Source organism: Apis cerana, linkage group LG5 (assembly GCF_029169275.1).
Source record: "Apis cerana isolate GH-2021 linkage group LG5, AcerK_1.0, whole genome shotgun sequence".
In the NCBI taxonomy this organism is placed as follows: Eukaryota; Metazoa; Arthropoda; class Insecta; order Hymenoptera; family Apidae; genus Apis; species Apis cerana.
The window spans coordinates 1,024,210-1,046,201 of NC_083856.1; the positions used below are offsets into that span (position 1 = coordinate 1,024,210).

General features: G+C 21.9%; 1 protein-coding gene across 14 annotated transcripts in view; it reads right to left on the reverse strand.

Annotated features, from left to right (window-relative positions):
* LOC108001348 (atlastin) overlaps nt 1-21,992 on the reverse strand; it is a 34,970-nt gene that overhangs the window by 2,882 nt on the left and 10,096 nt on the right. For 4 of the 14 annotated variants that reach the window (XM_062075767.1, XM_062075768.1, XM_062075758.1 and 1 more), the window contains 4 exons: nt 11,717-11,797; nt 2,347-2,606; nt 1,251-2,030; nt 34-255 (listed from right to left, as the gene is read on the reverse strand). In XM_062075767.1, coding sequence (XP_061931751.1) covers nt 34-255; nt 1,251-2,030; nt 2,347-2,606; nt 11,717-11,797 — 1,343 coding nt within the window. The other 10 variants (XM_062075766.1, XM_062075757.1, XM_017062297.3 and 7 more) reach the window with 7 other exon arrangements.

Consider the following 21,992-nt stretch of genomic DNA (forward strand, 5'->3'; position numbering starts at 1 on the left):
ACATAAATAAATACAATTCCAACAATCTCTCACCTGGCATAATTTTTTTGTATAAGTTTGACTAAATGATTCTCCTCCCATTTTTCTTTTATTCTGAAATTTGTATATAGCTTTATCCCTACAGCGTGCATGTTCATCCTCTAAACGTTGTGTTGTTAAATATGGTTTTTTTGTTCCACAAATATCTTCCATTAATCGCATATAAAATTCTCTAGCTTCTGTAACTGCAGCTAAATTATTTGCTTCTGCTGTTGCCTAAAAATAAATTATAGAATTATATTATAAATATATATTATATTATAAAAATATGTTATATATATAGTTGTTATTGTATATTATGTATATTAATGTCAAAATTTTTTAATTTTTGATATCAAGTTAATACTTTTACTAATAAAAGTAAAAAAACTTGGATTAAATATAAATAAAGATATATAAATATGTTTAAAAGAATATTGATCGATTGGATGTTATATAATTATCGAATATCGAATGTTTATTTAAAAAATAAGAATGGCAAGTGGTTGAAAATGATATATGTATATTATATTACTTGTGCAACAATATTTTTTTAGTGAAAGAATTATTAGGAACAGTACCTAGTATCCCAGAACTTAATATTAATAATTATCATTAAATTTGATTTAACTTTTTTCTAACATCAGAAATAGTATATAGAAACAATATGTTGTAAAATAAAAATTAAAATATTTAATAAATATTGGACAGTCAGCATTATTAGTGATATATAATTGGTTACTATATGTAATAAATATATATATATAAAGTTATTATATCTAAAGTAAACTCCATATATGCATATAAAATTAATCATAATATAGTTTAAAATTTATCATAAGAGCAATCAAAAATCAATATACATGAAGTTTTATTTAATACACAATATAAAATAATTATGTGTATTTATATATTATAATTTGTTGCTTCAATAGTTGATTTAATTCGTAATTCGTGAATTTTATCAAATTTTATAAAAAGATTGTCTAAGAAATAGTGATATTTGAAATGATTTGAATTTTTAAAATGACAAAAAAATGTATGCATATTGTTTCACTATTTATTAAAGGATGTGATCACAGAATAAAGAAAGTAAACTTTCTGGTAAAAGAAATATCCGATATAAGGCTTATTTCAAAATATATAAATGAATCATTTATCATTAGATTAATCTAGCATATTATATATAAAAATTTATAAATAATGCATACAAATATTGCATGAAAACTTACCACTAACATACTTTTTGGTTCAGGAAGCTCGTTTCCTTTGTAAATTTTCATATAGCTTTTGAAATATTCCAACAAATCTCTCGCTTTTACAATTTGTCCATCAATTTTCTTTGTAACTAAATTTTCTGGAGCTAACAACATCGGTATTAATATCTTGAGTTGTTCCTTAAATTCTGGTTGAATTTCTGCTAATCTACCATCGAAATGAGGATTAGTGGCAATATTTAAACCTGGATGTGGCATGAGAAAACAAGATATATCCGAGAAACATGATTTAATATGCTTTCTTAAACTTTGCAATTCTGGATGTTGTTTATCAGAAATTTCTAATCTTCTGTTCAATATCTCTTTTCCACCTTCTGCACCATATTTCGCTTCGTAAGGATAACTCCAATCTCTTACTAAAAACTGTAACTTTTGGAATGGTTTGCGTCCAGAGTTTTGTAACGCCAGTCTACCATATTCCGTAAAAAGTTGCAAGTGCTGAAGATCATCCTCTTGGATATTTTGTGATAGATTATAAATTTGTAAAGATGACAACATTGTACTTAGAGCAAACACAGTCGCACAATCCTTCACAGTGGATTGACTATCGAAAGCACCTTGTGTATCCATTAAAATCACAGCAACATTTTCACCATCTGGTAAAGTACCACGGAAAACTTTTGACCACATTAATATGCCTGTCGTGTCTCTTTCAGATCCTCCTTTCCACGAAAATCCACGTAATGGTTCATCTTCTTTACCCAACCAAGAATCCGTTTGATTGTTGTTATTATACTATATCATCCATGTTAACAATCAATGTTGTTATACAATCAATGTTCCACGTGAGCGTGAAAAAAAATAAAGATAATTTTGATTTAGTTTATATATAAAAATATTCTATTAAATTACTAAATATACAACAGCCATGCAGAAATCAAATTGAACAATTTCATTCATTATAATAATTTTTCTGAACAATTATACTGTTATACATTTCAATTTTAAAATTAAAAATTTTTTAGAATGTAGAGTTGATCAATTTGATTTTTCTTAGAGACGCAATTGATACTACTTTTGTTACTAAATTTTTATGTGTGTAATAACATACCTTACTGTTCATATATCGCAAGAAAAAGTCAAGCAGGAAGCTTTTGCCTTTTCTGAAAGCACCCGCTACCGACACAACAACTACACTCCTATCTTTAATATCATCTTCAAGGAGAATTTTTGATAAAGCTTCTTCGTTTAATTCAAAACTGTGATCTGGATGAGCAAGCACAATTTGTACAGGGTGTCCTAAGTCCGAGGTATTATTATCCTGACTATTCATCGAGAGACGTTCTATTCTTTCTTGCCAACCCGATTGATCTAATGAAGATCCATAATTGAAAAAACATATTCATTGCATTATCATTTTTAAAGTAACAAATAACAGTTACTATTAAACATTGCTAATATAATTATTTGATGAAATGAAATATAATTTTAAATTTAATTTAAAAATATTTTTCTATATACATAATTTGATATATTATAATTTTATTAGTTTATTTATATTTTGATAAATTACACGCACATACGCACACCCGCGACATACACACACATTTTATCACGTAAAAAGATAATATATTATCATATATTATTATTTCTATATTACATATAATTCTATATAATATATTATATTATAATTCTATAATATTATATTATATATATATTATATATTATATTTTATATATTATATTAAGCTCATATATTAATTTATTATTAAATGTTTAAAAAAATATATTTTTCTTACTACTATATATTTCTTATTACTATAAATTATCAAAAAATCAATAAATTTATTACTATAGAAATATCAAATGAAAAAATAAGTTAGATATCACAAATATCTTATTATCGTATTATTTTTACTATAGATTTCAGCTGATCTAAATTTTTTTTCATAATTTTTGATAAAATTTTTCTCGAATTAATTTTAAAAAATAATTTATAAATATTTTTCACTATTTTATCTTTTTGAAAAAATTATTTATAGAGATGTTTAAAAGATATAATGAAGAAACGAGAACAAAATTAAAAAATAATTTATAAATCACAAATGATCCAAAATTTATATCTTACCTGCAAACGGTAATAAGAATGGAAGCATGACGTTTGCAGGCCTTGACTTAACTGACATCATTCAGGCACATGAACGTGAGAAACAAGAAAACAAATAGCTTTAACTATCATTGCATGCGAATAACATGCTGACCATGTAATTCGATTCAACTTGCAGATACGAAACTTATTTTAAAAATTTAAGAAGATAATAATAAATGTAAATAATAAAAATAATACATCGTTACATCGTTAATAATCATGATGAAATAATTATGTAATTATATAAATATTAATTAGAATATTAAAAAATTGTTAAAATGCTATTGCAAAGAAAAATATTGCAAAAAATGAATTTAATCAATTTTGTCAAAGTTAAAATTATTTTTTTATTATATATCATATTTTTTTATGAAAATCTAAAATGTTATCTAAAAATCATGATTCATAGGAATAATTCTAATATTTTAATACCTTGCTTTATTATAATTTATAATCTATTTAATTACGAAATTAGTATTAATATAAATAATATAAATAAATTTAAAAATCAATTTCAATTTTGTCACATCTTCATTATATCAATTTTTTTTAAGCTAAAATATAACATGTATCTATAATGTATCTATAAATATGTGATTACTTACTTATAATATATAATTTTTTAATCCTTATATAAAATAATTTTATATATCTCATAATAATTATTTGATTAAATTTGTGAAAAATCATTTGAATTAATGACAAATGTGAAGCTTTTAGTACAATATAATTTTAAAACTATATAAATTTTCGATAATATTTTATGATTACATATATAGATATCTTTTATTTACATTTTTTATTGAAATCGTTGATATTGAATTCATAATCTTATTGAAATTAATCTTAAAAAAATAGCTTGAAAAAAATTAATTCATGTAATTTTTTTACATATTATATAATATTCATATATATCTTATATAATAATAAAACTCATAATAATATAAATATTCATTCTTAAATATAAAAGAAAATCTTAAGAAAATTTTAGCATTGAATATAATGATAAATATATTTTAATGAATATTTCGAATTAAATGAATTGTCATAATATATTTGATAATAAATTTTAAGATCATCGAAAATGAAAATGGCTATAAAATAAAAATTGTTATTCTATATATTATCCAATAAAATATAAAATAATTTATTTTATACATTATTCCTACACAATAAAAAGAATTTTTTTAAAAAATTGTAATTCATTATATATATATACTTGAAATGTCATTGCTAAATATTATTATAACAAATGAAATGTACGATATCTAGGTTTCAAGAATATCGTACACTTTCGTTTTTCAATATAGTTTCCATACTATGCGCTCATAGAATTCGAAGTGAATTTCTCACGACTCGATTTCTCGATTTCCTGTTTTTATAATTGATGAGATGTATACGCATTTGCATTCGTGTAAAACGACTACGTAAATACTAGTCTGGCATCTTAAGCACAAACCTGTTATTCAAAAATAGACTAACTTAACAGTTCGATGGATCTGTCTTCATGGTTGTATATTTTTTGAATACAACTTTTGAATAAAAAATTAAAATCCCTTTCTTTTTCGATTAAATAGTAACTTATTATGAAGATAAATTAATTTATAGTTCTCTTTTTTATTGTTTTTAAGTTTTTAATCATAATTTTGCTGTTATTTTTAAAAATAGAAATATTTTTAACATATTTGCATAAAAACAAAGATTTTTAAATATATTGATTTTTTTTAAGTTAATAATTCATATAAAATTTAATCATAGAATTATGTTATAGATTAATTCTTTAATTTAAATTTGATCGAGAATTAATTTTTTTATTTGATTATTTTTGTACAATTTTGAAATATATAAATGGATTTTATTATAAAAAAGAATCACAATTATAATTGTTGTTTAATATAATTTTTTTATTTATTTTTTAAAATAAAAAATATTATGAATAGAATCCAAGTCAATGATTTTAATATTAATTCAAGCATTATCTTTGAATTAATAATTTATTTCATTATAAATTATAAATTAATTTTTTTTATTATTTCATTATTTTATCCTTTTTTTTTTATTTCTGTCCATTTTATGATTATTTCTTTTTTTAAAATATATGGATTAACTTAGTAATTAATATTAACTAATATTAACTAATATTAAACTATTATTAAGTTATTCAATAAATCTCTCTCAAAAATAAAATATTAAGTTTCATATTAACGTATAAATACTAAAAAGGATAAATTAAAAAGTAGATTCTATGAATTAATGCATTTTAATTTCGTGACGTAAGTTCTTCGAAAGAATCTTGAATAGTGATAGAACATTCGAAATTTCGAAATCTTTCGAAACCTATATAAATAATAATTTGTATAGATATTATACAAAAATGTGACAATATGCATTTTTTATCTAATTAATAAAGTTTGTATTTTATGGATTTATTTTATATTATATTTATTTACTATAATTAATATAGTTTTATATTTTATTATATAATTAGTATTTATAATAATCTATCATAATAAAAAAATATAAAAAATAAGACAAAATTTTAATTTCTGCATATAAACTATTGCTATTATTGGTTAGACTTTGAAATTTGAAAAATTTCCAAAATAAAAATTTATGAAAATTTTAACTTTTGAAAAAATAGTAAATAAATAATTTTTCATTTTTCAAAAATGAAAAAAGAATAAAAATAAGTATTCTGATTTCGAATTTTGAAAATTTCAAGATTTTACAGACTCTATATTTACAAACTTTCGCGAATCTAAAATTAAGTTTCGATATTAGCCTTGAATGATTATATACATTCTTATCCATAAGCCACCGGATATTTATTTTATTTTAAAGAAATTTACTAAAACACAGATATAATTTTCTGAAATGATTTTATCACGATTCAATTATGTATTATATGTTTAATTTAATTATATAATACTATTAATAATACTTGAATGCAAAATTATTATTTTATATGTATAGTCTGAAATAAAAGATTATAAGCCGTTCGACATGTCGAACATGATAGAATAAAATTTTATATATCTTGTCTTTTTATTTTAGAAATTTAAACCTATTTTGGTAATAATAATAAATGTTAAAGATGCCATGAGACCTTATAAATCGTTCAATAAAATTCGTTTTAAATTAAACAGGCATAAGGAATGGACAATGTAAATCATGTATGATTGAAACAATAATTTTAGAAAATAATTAATTGTAATAAAAATATTCAAGCATTTCTTTTTCAAAAGAAAGATATTTTATTCAAGAAATTGAGTAATTCTTGAATAATTTCTAGTATAAAAATTCAATTGAATTGAATAAAAGGAAAAAGAATAATAAAACAAAATTAACAAAGAACGAGAGGATCAAATCGAGATGACAATTGAATGGCATTTTTTATAAACTGAGCTTCACACATATCGCTGTAAAAAAATGGCACTTAAGACTTTCAAAAACGCTTAGAATGAGTAAAAACATAAAAATTGAAAAAAATATGGACAAATCGAAATTTAAAAAATTTGGTATAAAAGAATGAATTGATATGTAGAGAAAATACACAAATAATAAATTGATAATCGATTCTATTATTCCAATTGTAAAATTGGAAGTAAATATATAATAATATAGAAATCTGATAATTTAATAAAAGTTTAAGAAATATTAATAATATGTATCTGAATATTCTTTGGAATCATACAATATATAGAAGAAGATTAATAGAACAAAACTTTATATTTATGCAAGATAACAATTCTAAACATATTTTGAAAATTTGTAAAAATTATGATACACTCACAATCATTCAATCTCAAGTTGATTAAAAAATTATAGAATAATATATAAAATTAATTATATATTTTTTAATAAGATTTTTAATATAATTTGTGTGATATATATTTTTAATATTATGTATGCATAAGATGATTCATAATTATTATCCAAATATTATCAAATATTATCCAAATATTATCCATAAATATCTCGTTTTATACTATTGTTATATTATTGATAACAAAAAATTTTTTTCAGAATGAATAATTTCAACACTGCATATTTTGATGTTATTAGTTTTTTTTTATAAGTAGATATTATTATACAGAGAACATTATAAAAGACAAATCATTTTTTTAAAAATAAAATCATATATCTTTTACTGCACCAAAATACAATTCAATATTCTTTATAAAAAAGTATTTATATCCTAATAATTAAAATTATTAATTTAAAAGAAATTATTATTTTAATTTGAAGTTTATAAAAATAAGTAAATACATTTTAAATAATTTTAAATAATTTTAAAGACAAGAAAAATATGAACAGTAGAATATTATTTTGCATATACTTTGTCTTTCAATGTGACACTTAAACTAGTGATTTTTGAACATAGATTATTTCTTATAATATTTTCTGTAAAGAATATCAAATTGTATCAACTGATACAATTGAAAGATACATATCTCTTTTGAAAAAATATCAATAATTTTTTAAACATATCTTTTTTATATGCATCTAAAAAAAAAAACTAATAGCATTATTCTTCCTGAAATAATTTCATGTAAAATATTTTTTGTTAAAGATAAAATCAAATGATAATATCTAATGAATTATTCTGTAATGCAATTAATTTTATTTATATAATAGATATAATAAATTATTTAACAATTTTCAAATAGTCCATATTTTAATTTATGTAACTGTTCGATGATTTATGGACGGAAATGTACATATTGTGAATAAATGTTAATATAAAAAAATCGATTATATTTGCATTTTAATCCTATTTTTTCTCGATATCTCTTCCATTTTTTACTATTACTTTCTTGTAATCGTCAATGTCAAATCGCTATTGGCAGATATAATAGATTTGTATCTATTGCTATGTATTTACATGAATCATTATTATGTTAAACTCATATATATAAAAATTTCTCATCTGAAATGGAGACTGATGGAGAACTTGGCTGACTTAGTGGGAAAAATAAAATACGAGAATTTAATTAAATTAAAAAAAGCGAGCCGTCGACAAATGATACTTTTGAAAAAAAGATGGAAATATTGAAAACAAGACGTTGATTAATGCAATTGTCTTAATGAAAATCTAAAACTCAATTTATTTATGAATATATTATTATGTTTTATACTTGGAAATCACTTTTATTTATGGTTATTATCTTGAATATTTTTAAGTAACTTGCATATAACATTTTTTTAAATTTTAGTTTACAAATACTATAATGATTGATGATATATATAATTAATTTGTTATTAATATTAAAAATGTACCGTAGCTTCAATAATTTTTTTCTTGAAATTCAATATTATATATTCAAGAAAGACTTCGAATATATTATATTTATATTATCATTTAGAATAGAAAATTAATGTTATTATATAAATATCATTTGAAATCATAAAAATTTTATGTACATTTTTTATGTACATCTAATTATTTTCTCTGTTTAAAATATATATAATATAACTGCATTTTAATATAGCTATAGATAATAAAAAATTGAAAGAACAAATAAAGTCATTGTCAAGAAAGAAGAGAACAATATATTCTTTGAAATAAACGAATTTTGTTTCAATATTTGAATAAATAAAATTTATTTTTTTTTAATATTATTTTTAGTTATGAACTAATTATGAACGTATGAATTAAAAAGAAAAGAAAAGAAAAAAGATCACAATATACTTATACGCATTACAATATAATGAAAATTCGATGAATCTTTATGAAATGTTTTTATTTAATAATTAGAAATAAAATAATTAGAAAAATTAAAGAGATTATCTATACAAGTTTGATTTTCTATGATGACAGTGCGAAAATTAACGTATAGAACTTGTGTAGTGAAAGAAATATGAAAAATCAAATCTATAAATATTGACAGAAAAAATTGTGATTGTGCTTGGATATTCACACACGTGCATATATATTCACGTACATTGCTACACTATGATTACTTATTTCCTACGTTACATGTTCATGTGCCTTATAATGACATTGCTTTTTGCATGATATTACATATTTTACGATGTTCGTAAAATACACTAATTCAATGCAGAATATTTATTTCTTCTTGAATAATCAACTTATAATACGTTCTTAGAAATTATCCGGAAAGTTTTTAATAAATCTAATTTATTTCGAAGTAATACATTTCGTGAGATCAGGTTATGAAACAGTAGTTCAAGAAGTAAAATTTTTATTAAAAATATAGTATTATAAAATCGTTAAAATCGATTAGATTCTTTTTCATTTTGATTTCAGTAAGTTTGAAATATGTTATAAAGAATATTATTTTGAGCAACTTTTTCCTATAAATATAACGATCAATTTTGATTTTCGAGTTGTTCACAAAATTTTTTATAATATATATTATATATTTGTAATGTAATATTCAATTTATTACATTAATTTATTACATTAATTTTTCTGTTTATTGTTTATATATTTGTAACAGTGCATGCAACAATATGCAACCGCCATTAATATAAATACATCATGGCGACCAGTACTCAAAATAATTGAATTAATATCACCACTTATTATTTATAGCGAATTTAAGCATATCTACGAATATTTGGAAGTAGAATTATGAAAATCAATATTGTTATCATCAAGATATTAATAATATATCAATAATCAATAACAATTCTATTCAAAATGCAAAATATAAAACAAAGCTTAAGTGATTGAAGTTATAATAATAGCAACTTCATATTTAATATCTTTTAAAAAGAATCTTATTAAAATTAATAAAAAATTAATTATATATGTTCAGTGTTTATGTATTTATGTAAATAATTAATAGTTAATAAGTAATGTATTAATGTATATTGACGTATACATTATCATAGATGCAATTATGCTATTATGCACATGTATAGATAGAATTCATATTATAACAATTATCAGTATTAGTAAAAAATTTTTTACGAACAACATGAAAATCAATGTTGATTTTCTTATATTTTTTTTTTATATACAAAAAGAAAACTTGTTTAAAATGCATTTTTTATAATATATTTCAAAATCATCAAGATTGATAAATAAAGCTAATCTACAGGTTAATCTTTAAAGTATTTTATTTATTTAAAATGATAAAAAAAAAAAGAAAAAAAAGTCAATGTCAGAAATTCCGTGCAAGTATTTTTCTTTTTCAAATTAAACGTTCTACAATAAAGCACAAAAAGAAATTGGGCAATTTTTAACATCAATGAAAAATGAAATATAAGATGCTTTTATATGTGTCTTAATAAATTTCAATAAGTTCAAATATATCACATATATTTGTTTATATATTTATATATTTATTTATTTGAAAAGTGATGAAAAAATATTTTATGTATTATGTGTTAAATAATTTTAATTGAATGCTGAATAGAACATAATATACACATAATCAATCAGATCTATTGAATTACTTTATCTGAATAATTATCTAATCATTATTTGATTATCAGGTTTCTCTAAAGTGCAATTTTTTAAAAATATTTTTTATTCACTTCCCATATATATATATATATATATATATATATAATTATCTATCTTAAATTTCTTAAATTATAAAAATATCTTGTGAACATTTTTTTTATTGATAATCAAGTTCAAAATACAATTAATTTGTATATCCTGCAATAAAAAGATGTCTCAAAAATTTAATATTTGAACAAATATATTTATTTTTATTCTTATATTTATATTATAGATTATAGATTATTAAATATTATAGATTATAGATATTATATATTATATCTATAATACTATTCCAATATATAATACATGTAATTTTTAAAGTAGTTTTTTTTTGTAATATTAAAATTGTTTTTATTTCAAAACCGGATAAAGATTTTTTCTTTAATCTAATGACGAAATTTCAAAAAAAACAACAATAAACATATACAATATTAAATATCCAACAAAATACACGATATAAATACTATGACGGTTTAGTTTTAACTATCGAAAAAGAATTTAGAAATTGTGTTTATCATTTTGTCACATTTATGACTTCTCTTTAAATTTTGATTAGAATTTTTATTATCCAATTAATTTATTTATTATCCAATAAATTTTTCATCAACCTTGAAGTTTATATACGAGGAAAAGATTTTATCACATATTTCACAAGATATAAAAAATAACATTTAGAAGTGTGTCTGTCATCTTTTTGTTATGGACTGTATAAATGCCATTATCTTTTACATTGAATTTAAAATTTCAAAAAATTTTAATTTATGTTGATTTATTAACAAAATTTTTTTATTCTTATTATAAGATGAATACGAAAAGATGTGCTAAAGAGATAATTAAAAAGAAAAAGACTCACTTTCTGTTTCTCTTTCGTTTGTGTACACCCGTGGAACACGGTTTACGTTCTCATCGAGGGCCGTCATCGGTGCTTTCTTGACTGAAAACAAATTTTCAAACGTATATTTAGCCTTTTTATCCTGCATATATTCTTATATTATTTTTTTATAAAATATTTTCATTCATGAATAGCGGACATTATAAGCGAATCATATAAGAAGAAAAAAAAGATCTATGAAATTTTATATAATAAATATTATAAATAATTGGAAAATGAATTATTAAAAGTTTTATGTAACAAACTGTTTATCCAAGATTTAAACTCTTAAAAAATTTATATTTGAAACGTTTGCTGTTACAATGAACTTCGAAGGTCTACATTCCGATAAACATTTTCATTGCCACGAAGCTGTTGCATTCACGAGATTTTGGAAACGTGCCAATTTCATGACCGAATCTTCACATTCAATTAAAACAAAATTCTAAAAAGTTGCTCTCAAAAGCTCGTTTCGCGTATCTATTTAAAGATCTGATGGATGATTTTATCATCTTTAAATTCTAAATGTTTATGCACATTTTTATGAATACAAATAAAAAATATGAAAGAAAAAAATTAATAACTCGTTTCATGAAATGTTTAAAAAATATATATTTTATTTTTAGAATTTTTACGCATTTCTTTATATCTTTAGAAATACATAAATAAATGAGCAGTCCAACTATATGTATCTTCAACAAGATGACGTATTTATATTAATCGCATCGAATTCAATTTCATATCAATCTTATGATCCACTAATATTTGATATTAATAACTTTGTACTTTGAAATCCGTCATCATAGAGAACGAATAAAGAATTTATAAGCAATTTAAATCCACCCTACTCGTACAAAACTATTCGTATATTCGAACAGTTTACTATTATATTTCTACCATAATCATCCCGATCAACACATCCTTTTATCGCTTGTTGCGTCTCTCTGAGCTTTTGACAGCAAGCCAATTCCCTATCCACCGAATAAACTTTTTAGTCCCAATACATATCCCGTCCAAAATCCGTGAATTTAAGCTCGTTTCGTTTCGCAATTAAATTTCACGACACTCGGCTGTTCTCAATTTCACAACATTTCGTTAAAACCATTTTTTTTTTTTTTTTTTAAATTTCTCCAATCCACGATCAAACTTTCGATTGAACCTAAACTTGACACGGTCAGCTATTTAAGCTGGTTTTACGTTGTTCCACGGCGCACCACGATTCTCGTGCCGATCGATAGCCTTATTGTCACGAGCCTGTTGCGTCTTCGTCCTCGGTGGCCTGATCGGTTGTTGTTTAGGCCTGGGTGATTGCTGCTCCTCCCGTTTCCGGATGCTCGTTGTCTTCCTTGTTTCGCTCATCCTGTCGGTTGTCTCACATTCGACACACTTAAGCTTCGCGCTATTCCACTATCGGACTAAAAAGGAAAAATCGCGTATCCACTGGATCGACCGAGGAAACGATGGCAGCGATGGACCGACACGTACAGGTGCTCACACGGTCGAGCACTAACTCGTACATGGCAACCGACTAGAAATATCCCGCTGTGTGTGGTGGTGGCCTGGCCGATGAGCAACAGCGGTCAGAGCAGCGGCGAACTCCACACCAGTTGGCAGTATCCCACAATCGGTGAATACCGGTGAAACCTGGGTGACGATTGCGGTGTGTCACCTTGTATCGACGATAGTTACGCGTCCTGCGTACAGCTGTATAACGTATAGCTTGATATTACGCGCCGCGAAAGGCAATTAATGAATACCCTCCGCGGAGATCCGCTTCGACGACGGCAACCAGGAATAAACCGGCCTGAACGCACGGTATTTAATAATAGACGTAATTGTACTGATCTCATTTCTAGATTTATGACCGTGATTTGGCGTATATCATCAGTTGGGATGTACATTATACAGGCTGTATTGAAAGTTTGGATTTTTATACAAGTTTGAGTTATGTATGAGAAAAGAGAGAAAGGAAAAAAAATTTTGTTTTTAAGCGGTCAAAAATTGTTGGTCTTTTTTTTTTTATGATTCAACATTCGACGAGTAGATTTTAAAAATATAAATTTTGGAATGTTAAAGAAATTATTTTATCGAAGTATTTAAGACTTTGGATTTTTTAATATCCATCAATAATGATTTAAAAAGATTCTGGAATTAGGAATAAAAAAATTTATTATTCAAATATTATTAATCAAAGGAATTTGGATTAATAAAACTAGAGCATGATAATAAAAATAAGAACTAAAATCGTAACTAAACTAAATTAAGAAAGGATAATTATAAAATGTAGTTCATACTGGATTATATAAGTGTTGTATTATAGGGTATTCCAGATTCAAAGTGCTAAATTTTATCAATATATTTTATGGATCTATACATAAACAAAAAAAATATTATATGAACATAAGTCCATTTATTAAAAAATTATAAACAAAAAATACGAAATTCGAAGAGAACAGTTAAGCGATATTTATACATATTATATTTTATACATATTTATTATTTGTAGCCATTAAATTAAAACTAATTTTTGTTTGATATTAATTTTAATATTAAATACGTAAATAAAACTGCAATAAAATTTAATTTCATTCTTATATATATATATATAACATTGATAACAACGAAAGCAGATAGAATAGAATTTATTACTGTTCATTTGTATTTTATTTTATCACACTAACTTTTTGCGTTCAATTCATCACATGTATTTATTCTTGTTTAAATTTTTTCAAATAAAAATCAAATAAGATCAGATGATCATAGAGGTCATAGTATCGACTTCGAGCTATTCATCTTTGACAGAAAAAAATCATATTATTGTTGCCGTTTCTTTTGAATTCCATATTTTTGCTAGTTTTTTTTAGAAAGTGTTTGCAGATGTTTATGTAATATTTCTTGCTTATTTAAATTCATAGATATATATTGACAAAATTTGGTACTTTAAATTTGGAACACTCTATATGTGTGACGCTTGAGATTATGACCTGGCGGAGGTCTGAAAAGAGTTGAGTCCCTGCCCCTAGTGATGTCATCACTGATTCTTTTGTTTCAAAGAACCGATCACTGCTCACATGTGTACTAAAAGTTTTTTTTAGAAATAATCCTTATGTAAATTCAATATAAATCAAATTTGATTCCAACAAATTAAAATTTAATCAATATTTTGCTTGGAATACATACATTTTCAGTTAGGAAATTTTCTAGGTATATTTTATCATTATTATAATAAATTATAATATTATTATAAATTTGTCATTATTATAGAATCTTGTTTGAGCAACTCGTCTCATTAGTAAACACTAAATTTTAAAGACGTATAACTTTTAAACTAGTGAATTTCTAAAAATTTTATTTTTGAAATCTACTCTTCGAATTTATTATATAACTTTAAAAAGACATAAAAAAGAAAATCCACAATTTTTTATACATCAAGGCAAAGAGTTGTTGAGAAAATATTTATCACAAATTAACATATGATATTTATAATTTGATTCTCGAATAATGAACCGTGAAATATATGCGCCGTGATCGTCAAATTTAATTTTGATTTAAAACAATTATAACGTTTCATTTAATATTATTATCTTTAATTTTTATTATGAATTTATTATGAATTTTTCATAATGATTTTTCGTACTTTTATAATTTGTAATCGACAATTGTAAAAATTTATATTTGAAAAATTACGATATTATGATTAGTTTGTAACAATTACATGCTCGCATAACGCAGGTTTTTAAAAAAATATATAATAAATTTAACAAATATTTTATATTTATTTTTTCACTTTAATAAGAATAATTATTATGCAATTATTTAATAAAAAAAATTTTGGATTATTTTGTTAAATTTCGTAGATCTTAAAAAATTTAAAATAAAATAAAATAAAATAGAAAATAAGAATATCACACTATATTTGTAATTGTTTATTACCTAAGGGAAATTCTCAAATGGCACGTAATAATTGTTTGTTTTTTTATATAAATCAAAAGAATAATATTTTGGAAATATGATAGTTCTCTAAAATTTTTGAATCGAGTTTAAAAAATAATGAAATTAAAGTCTATTTAATGAAACGCTGAAATGTATTAGTATTATGATAATATGTCTGCTATGCAATGAAATGCAATATAGAGATAAATGGATGTAATAATTTGTGCATATTGAATCATTGTTTATCTCTGAAAATTAATAATCTTTACAAAATAATATTTCAAAAATTTTAGAGAACTTAATCTGTATCTAAAAGTTTCATTATAACTTCAAATATTTCTCAAAAAATCAAATTTTTTAAATTGTCCAATAAATATAACTAATTGATTAATCAATCTGAAATAAAATTTATTTTATTCGTTATTCGTGTATTCTCTAAAGATTATTCTTTTGATCTTATATTATTTTTTTATAATTTTTGTCTGAAATATTAAAATGTAACCTCAACGCAAACTATTTAACTTTAAGAACTTTTTTAATTATTAAATTCTTACGATTATAAAAGTGCTAAAATCATTGCACGCCAAGATTGATTACATTGTTAAAGAAAACAATATTAATTTAATATAATAACGAAAGAAAATGAAAAAATTTTTTTTATAAATATATTATTATATTCTTGGAATAATAATCTTTTATTATTTATAACTTATTAAAAAAATAAAAAAAAAAAAAGAAACAAAAATATAGAAAAATTATTTTACTATTGATATTCAAGAATTCTTAATAAAATTAATATTATATGATCCATTTATGATTTAGTTACTATTTTTGTTTATAGATTAAACTAATAAAATAAAAAACTAATAGTTTTGAGAAACAAATCAAATTCTAAATATAAAATATGTAAGTATAACTTATTTCAAAATAAAATGAAACATGTCTATAACAATTAGATTTCTAGATCATTCTAGATTAGAGTTAAAATAATTTAATTAAATTTCAAAATGAAATTACTTACATCACAGTAGATAGCAACAAGTAGATTTTAAAATAATGTAGGATTATTCCAGTTGTGAATATGTTAATCATCGATACGATTGCGAACTCGGTTATTATTATTTTTTTTAACACACTTAAAAACGATCATTAAATTGTTTGTTGAATTAATAGATTAAACAAGTGAAATTACATAATTCTAAATATACTTCTTTGAATAATTATTTATTCTCTCAGTAATGTATATTTTTCTATTTTCTAAAAATTATTTTTTCTTTTTTTTCTCTTTAGTGTTCACTTTTTAGTGTTTAATTTATTTAAAACTTATGTACTTTTTAAAATATCGTATCGTATTGTTTTAAAAAGAAAAATATTTCAATTCTCAGAAAAATTACTTATGCAGGATATACTTATTAGCTGTTCTAATAGTTTCTTACTTTTACGAAGCATTTTAATCACTGCAACGACACTGTAACCACTCTCGAAGAATTCTTTAACGATTCACTTCAATCTTTCTTGACGACACTCTGATGATCTTCACACGACTTTCGAATAACAACTCTCTCGATTCCAGTCAACCCTTGGGTTTTCTTGAACCTACACATAGATTTCTCACCAGTATATACACAGCACAGGCTAAGGTATTTTTTTCTCTTTATCTTATCTATTTCAAACATTTATCTAATTCAATCTTTTAAATTGACTCAGTCAATTAAAACTTAACATTATGCAATTATTATAAGTTTCAGATAGAATTTATTAATATTATATTACATATATATTAATATGTTAATAATAGTATTAATAATAGTATTAACAATATTATATTATTGAATCACTATTCGAAGTAAATCTGGCTTTAGAAAAAAACATTTTATGAAAAAATTAATGTATTAATGATATATAAGTACATTAATACTGCAATCTTTTGTGTTTTGGATATATTTAAATATTTCGTTTTAAAACTTCTTAATATTTAGACTTTTATTAGGAAATAAAATAAAGATATCAATATGTAATCTTGTATTTTTAGATATAATATAAAAATCGCTAAAGTATATTAAATTTATTAACAAGAACTAGAATCACCAAATATATCAAATAAAATATATCAAATTATTATTTCTTATTTTATAATTTGTAGAATTAAAAAGCTACAAATATTTTGAAGAAAAATTAATATTTTATTTTATTCAAATTCATTTAAACATAGTATTTATAATTGTACTATATTAGAAGTTTTAGTGTTAAATTAAGAAAATAAAAGAAATTTTCAAAATTGAAGCAAAGTAAAGATTTATGCTGTATACAATATTATAATTTCTATCTGAATAATACTTCTCACTCTGCTACAGTTCCTGCTATTTTTACCCAAGATTCTAATAATCATAATTATTAACACCATGCTTATAAAAAATATTAAACAAAATATTAAAAAATATTAAAACAAAAAATATTATGACACTTAAATATTGAAAGAATTTGAGTCAGAGAAAATAAATTCGAAAAGATTACAATATTGATTTTAAGAAGAAATAAAGAGAAAAATAAAATGGTATGGAGATTTTTAGAGAGATTAAAAATAAGCTTCATGCATTGCGTAATGTATAATTTCAGTCTAATGAAACAAAATTAAATTTTCAAAGAGATTTAATTATATAATATATAAAATTTGTTAATATATTAATATATATTAATGGATTATCCAAATTTATTATATATAATAAACTTTATTATAATTTATTGTAATTTTATATAATTGTGTATATCTTTATTATAATTGTATATAATAATATATTGTATATAATATTGTATATAATAAAAAAAATAGTTTATAATTTTGTTAATTAAATAAAATTAATAGTATTAATTTTATATTAATCTGAAGATATATTCTAATCAAATGCAATTTGTATTTTGGGTTTGATTCTTTTTTATCTTCTATCTTCTTTATTATTTAATATTTCTTTTATCATTGCATTAATATATTCTATCAATATTTTTATGTAATCTTGTATTATTTTTTATAATTTAATATATTCATAACCTGCTCTTTTTCAAGACAAATTTTATTTATAATCATTAAAATATAATTTAATCTTTACTTTTGAATTATAATTAGATTTCTAATATTTTATTAGGATCTTATATATATTATATATATTATTTATAGAATTATATATATTATTTTATTCAATGTTTTTTTATTTCAATTTGAAAATATATTTTACATTATAGGCTATAATGTACGAAAAATTATTTATAATCAATAATAATATTTTTTAATTTTTTATTATTAAAATTTAAATTGAAGGTTATTTCAAATAAAATTATTGATTTATTGATTATTATTGTCAAAATTTTATCATCGATATTTTTTCCTTTCATCAATATTAATTTAAAATATTTAATGTGTTTTAATAATATTCCTTCCTATTGAAAAATAATTTATAATATGAAAATTATAAATTAATTCTTGCGAGATAAATTTCTTTTTGGATATCAGATTTTTTTAATTAAAATAATATGATTATATTTTTCAAATTAAAATCTGCAAATAATCTGCTGATTAGCTTCTTTTTCAATATTTCTTAATGTTGAAAATATATAAATTGTTTCATTTTGAGCAATTTTTTCCTTAATAACGTAATGATTATAATAACTTTAATTTTTGAATTATTTGCAAATATATTATATATTAAATATAATATATATAATATATATTATATATTATATATTATATATTATATATATATAAACATTTGTGATATACAAATATCAGTTAAGAACTGATAATCAATATGAATGAACCTATTGAAGATCTATTTCCTGATAAATTTAATAAAATTTTAATCTTTTTTAAAATTTTTTTTATGACGTATACATATATATAGAATAGATTAAGATCATTTAACTATTAATAGAATACCGAAAAAGATTAATTTCATTTTTTTTTAATAGAACTATAGAATTTTGAATATTTTAATCAATTTATTCTGTATAAAAAAATATTAATAGAAAAGTCATTTAAAGAGATATTTTAATTTGACATTTATAAAATTTAATATTTAAAATAAAAGACAATGAATAGAATACAATATTCTTCTTAATTATATAATTCTTTTTGTTCTTAATGTGATGAGTATTATATCTTAATCGATCAATACATTCAAAATTATACAATTTTATACAAATAAACGAAATTAACTTTAAAATCTTCTCCATTATTTAATTTGCATAAAAATTATTTGCATAATATAATATCTCCTTGAATCAAATAATTTTTGTTAAAATTTTTTTGATCATTTTCGTATTCAGTCGTGTTCAGTTAAACCAAGTATCCTATATATAGAATGGGAAAAATAACTTCGATGATTGTAATTTTGATCATCCAAATAGTTTACATTTTATTTTGGTATTCTATAGATTCGAAGGTTAGATAGAAGGTCACAAAATCCTTAAAATATATGAGGAGAAGGTTTTTCAACCAATACACCTGTTATACGTTTTGAACATCGAGCTGTAAAAACGCTGTAGATAAGCGGCGATAACATACTGATACACACACATACTATCATAATGTAATGATTACATGTACAATCGTATTCATTTACGTTCTTATTAATTCTGAAATAACGGAATATAAGTTGAAAAAACACATAAATCGAAGTGGACACGAAACTTAAACATATATTTTTATTTATACAATGGAAATAAATTTTAAATAATTAAAAATGATTTTATAGATATAATTAATAAATATGAGCAATAAATTAAATGTAATGATTAAATATAAATATGTGTGTAATTATTATTACATATAGATAGTTTTATATAATAAAATTTGATAAATATAAATTTAATATAAAAAAATGGAAATTCAAAATGCGAAATTCAATAGCAAACATTTTTTTGCAAATATCTCTAGAGAATTAAGAACAAAATTATTTAAAATCTTGTTTTCTATAATATATTTAATCTATTTTCCTCTATGCTCAATAATCGAACAAAGAAGAAATATATATGTCAAATCAAACTAACCGCTAATAAGATATATATTAACCATCAAGTATAATCAAATCAATCAAATTTACTAAATATATACTTTTCATTGGTAATTCAAACGTTAAATATCTTATTAAATACCTTATTAAATTAAATATCCATAAAAATAGTCATATTCGAATTTACGTCTTCAAGGAAGAAACAATAAAGACAAACACGACCCAAAACAAGTTCAATAACCTACAAAACAATAGAAGGTAAGTAAAATAAATATTTTGAAGACTTTATGATAGCATATAATATATTTATGAGGTACGGTTTTATTTTTATGGATAGTTAAAAACTGGAGAAAGTTTCTTTTGTACACTTCACTAACATTGAATACTGTTGTGTTATAGTAGGTTATTGAACTTTTCTCGGCAACTACTTTTATATAATATGAATAAATAATTGTATCTTTCAATTTGAAGATATTTATCACATGAAACGAACGTGCCGCATGAAAGTTAAGAAAATTAAAAATTTAAAAAAATAATAAAATCTTATAAGTAAAAAATTACTTATTGTAATTTTCTTTGAATTATTGCAATTGTTCCATCTGAGATCATTTGAAAGTTAATGCACCATGTATAATCTATTTATTGTATGTTACAATATTAAGATGATAAAAATACATCATTATTATAGTAAAAAGAACTGGATTTTTAATAAAAGTGAAAATCGAATAAATGATTTATAATAAACCTTATTCTGATTTGACACAATTTTCACCATCGTCAAAACTAACTAAAGGTATTAATGAGATAAATCCAAAATAAATGAAACACCTTGTATACATTTTTTTCTCGAAGAATAAACGCGACCTTAATGGTTAACCTGCTCTCTGTTCGGGTCTGTTTAACTCGGCATGGATCTTCATTGGAATCTCAAATGGGATGGTTTTGAAAATATCGCTCCGGTTTCTTGTTAACTTTCTTCGCTCGATGGATTTTTGGGTTCGTTGCCAAAGGAGATTTTAAGTATTCCAGATCTTTGGGTTTGAGAACGAATTGAAAGTTGAGCAAAGCCAAACGAAATCGGGTTAAAGGAGATTCAAAAGAAATTCTGGCAGACATTTCGTCCAAGTGTAATGGTAAACATTGGTCATATAAACGTGTTCGATAAATGGCGTTGACCTATTCTTATTCGATATCTTACTGATAACAAATCCCATTAATTTCGATACTCTTATTTCGTACTCTTTTTTTTACTTATTTATTTATTTCTTATTATGAAATCTTATAACACAAGTATTATTTTCTTCGCTATTTAAAATAAAACA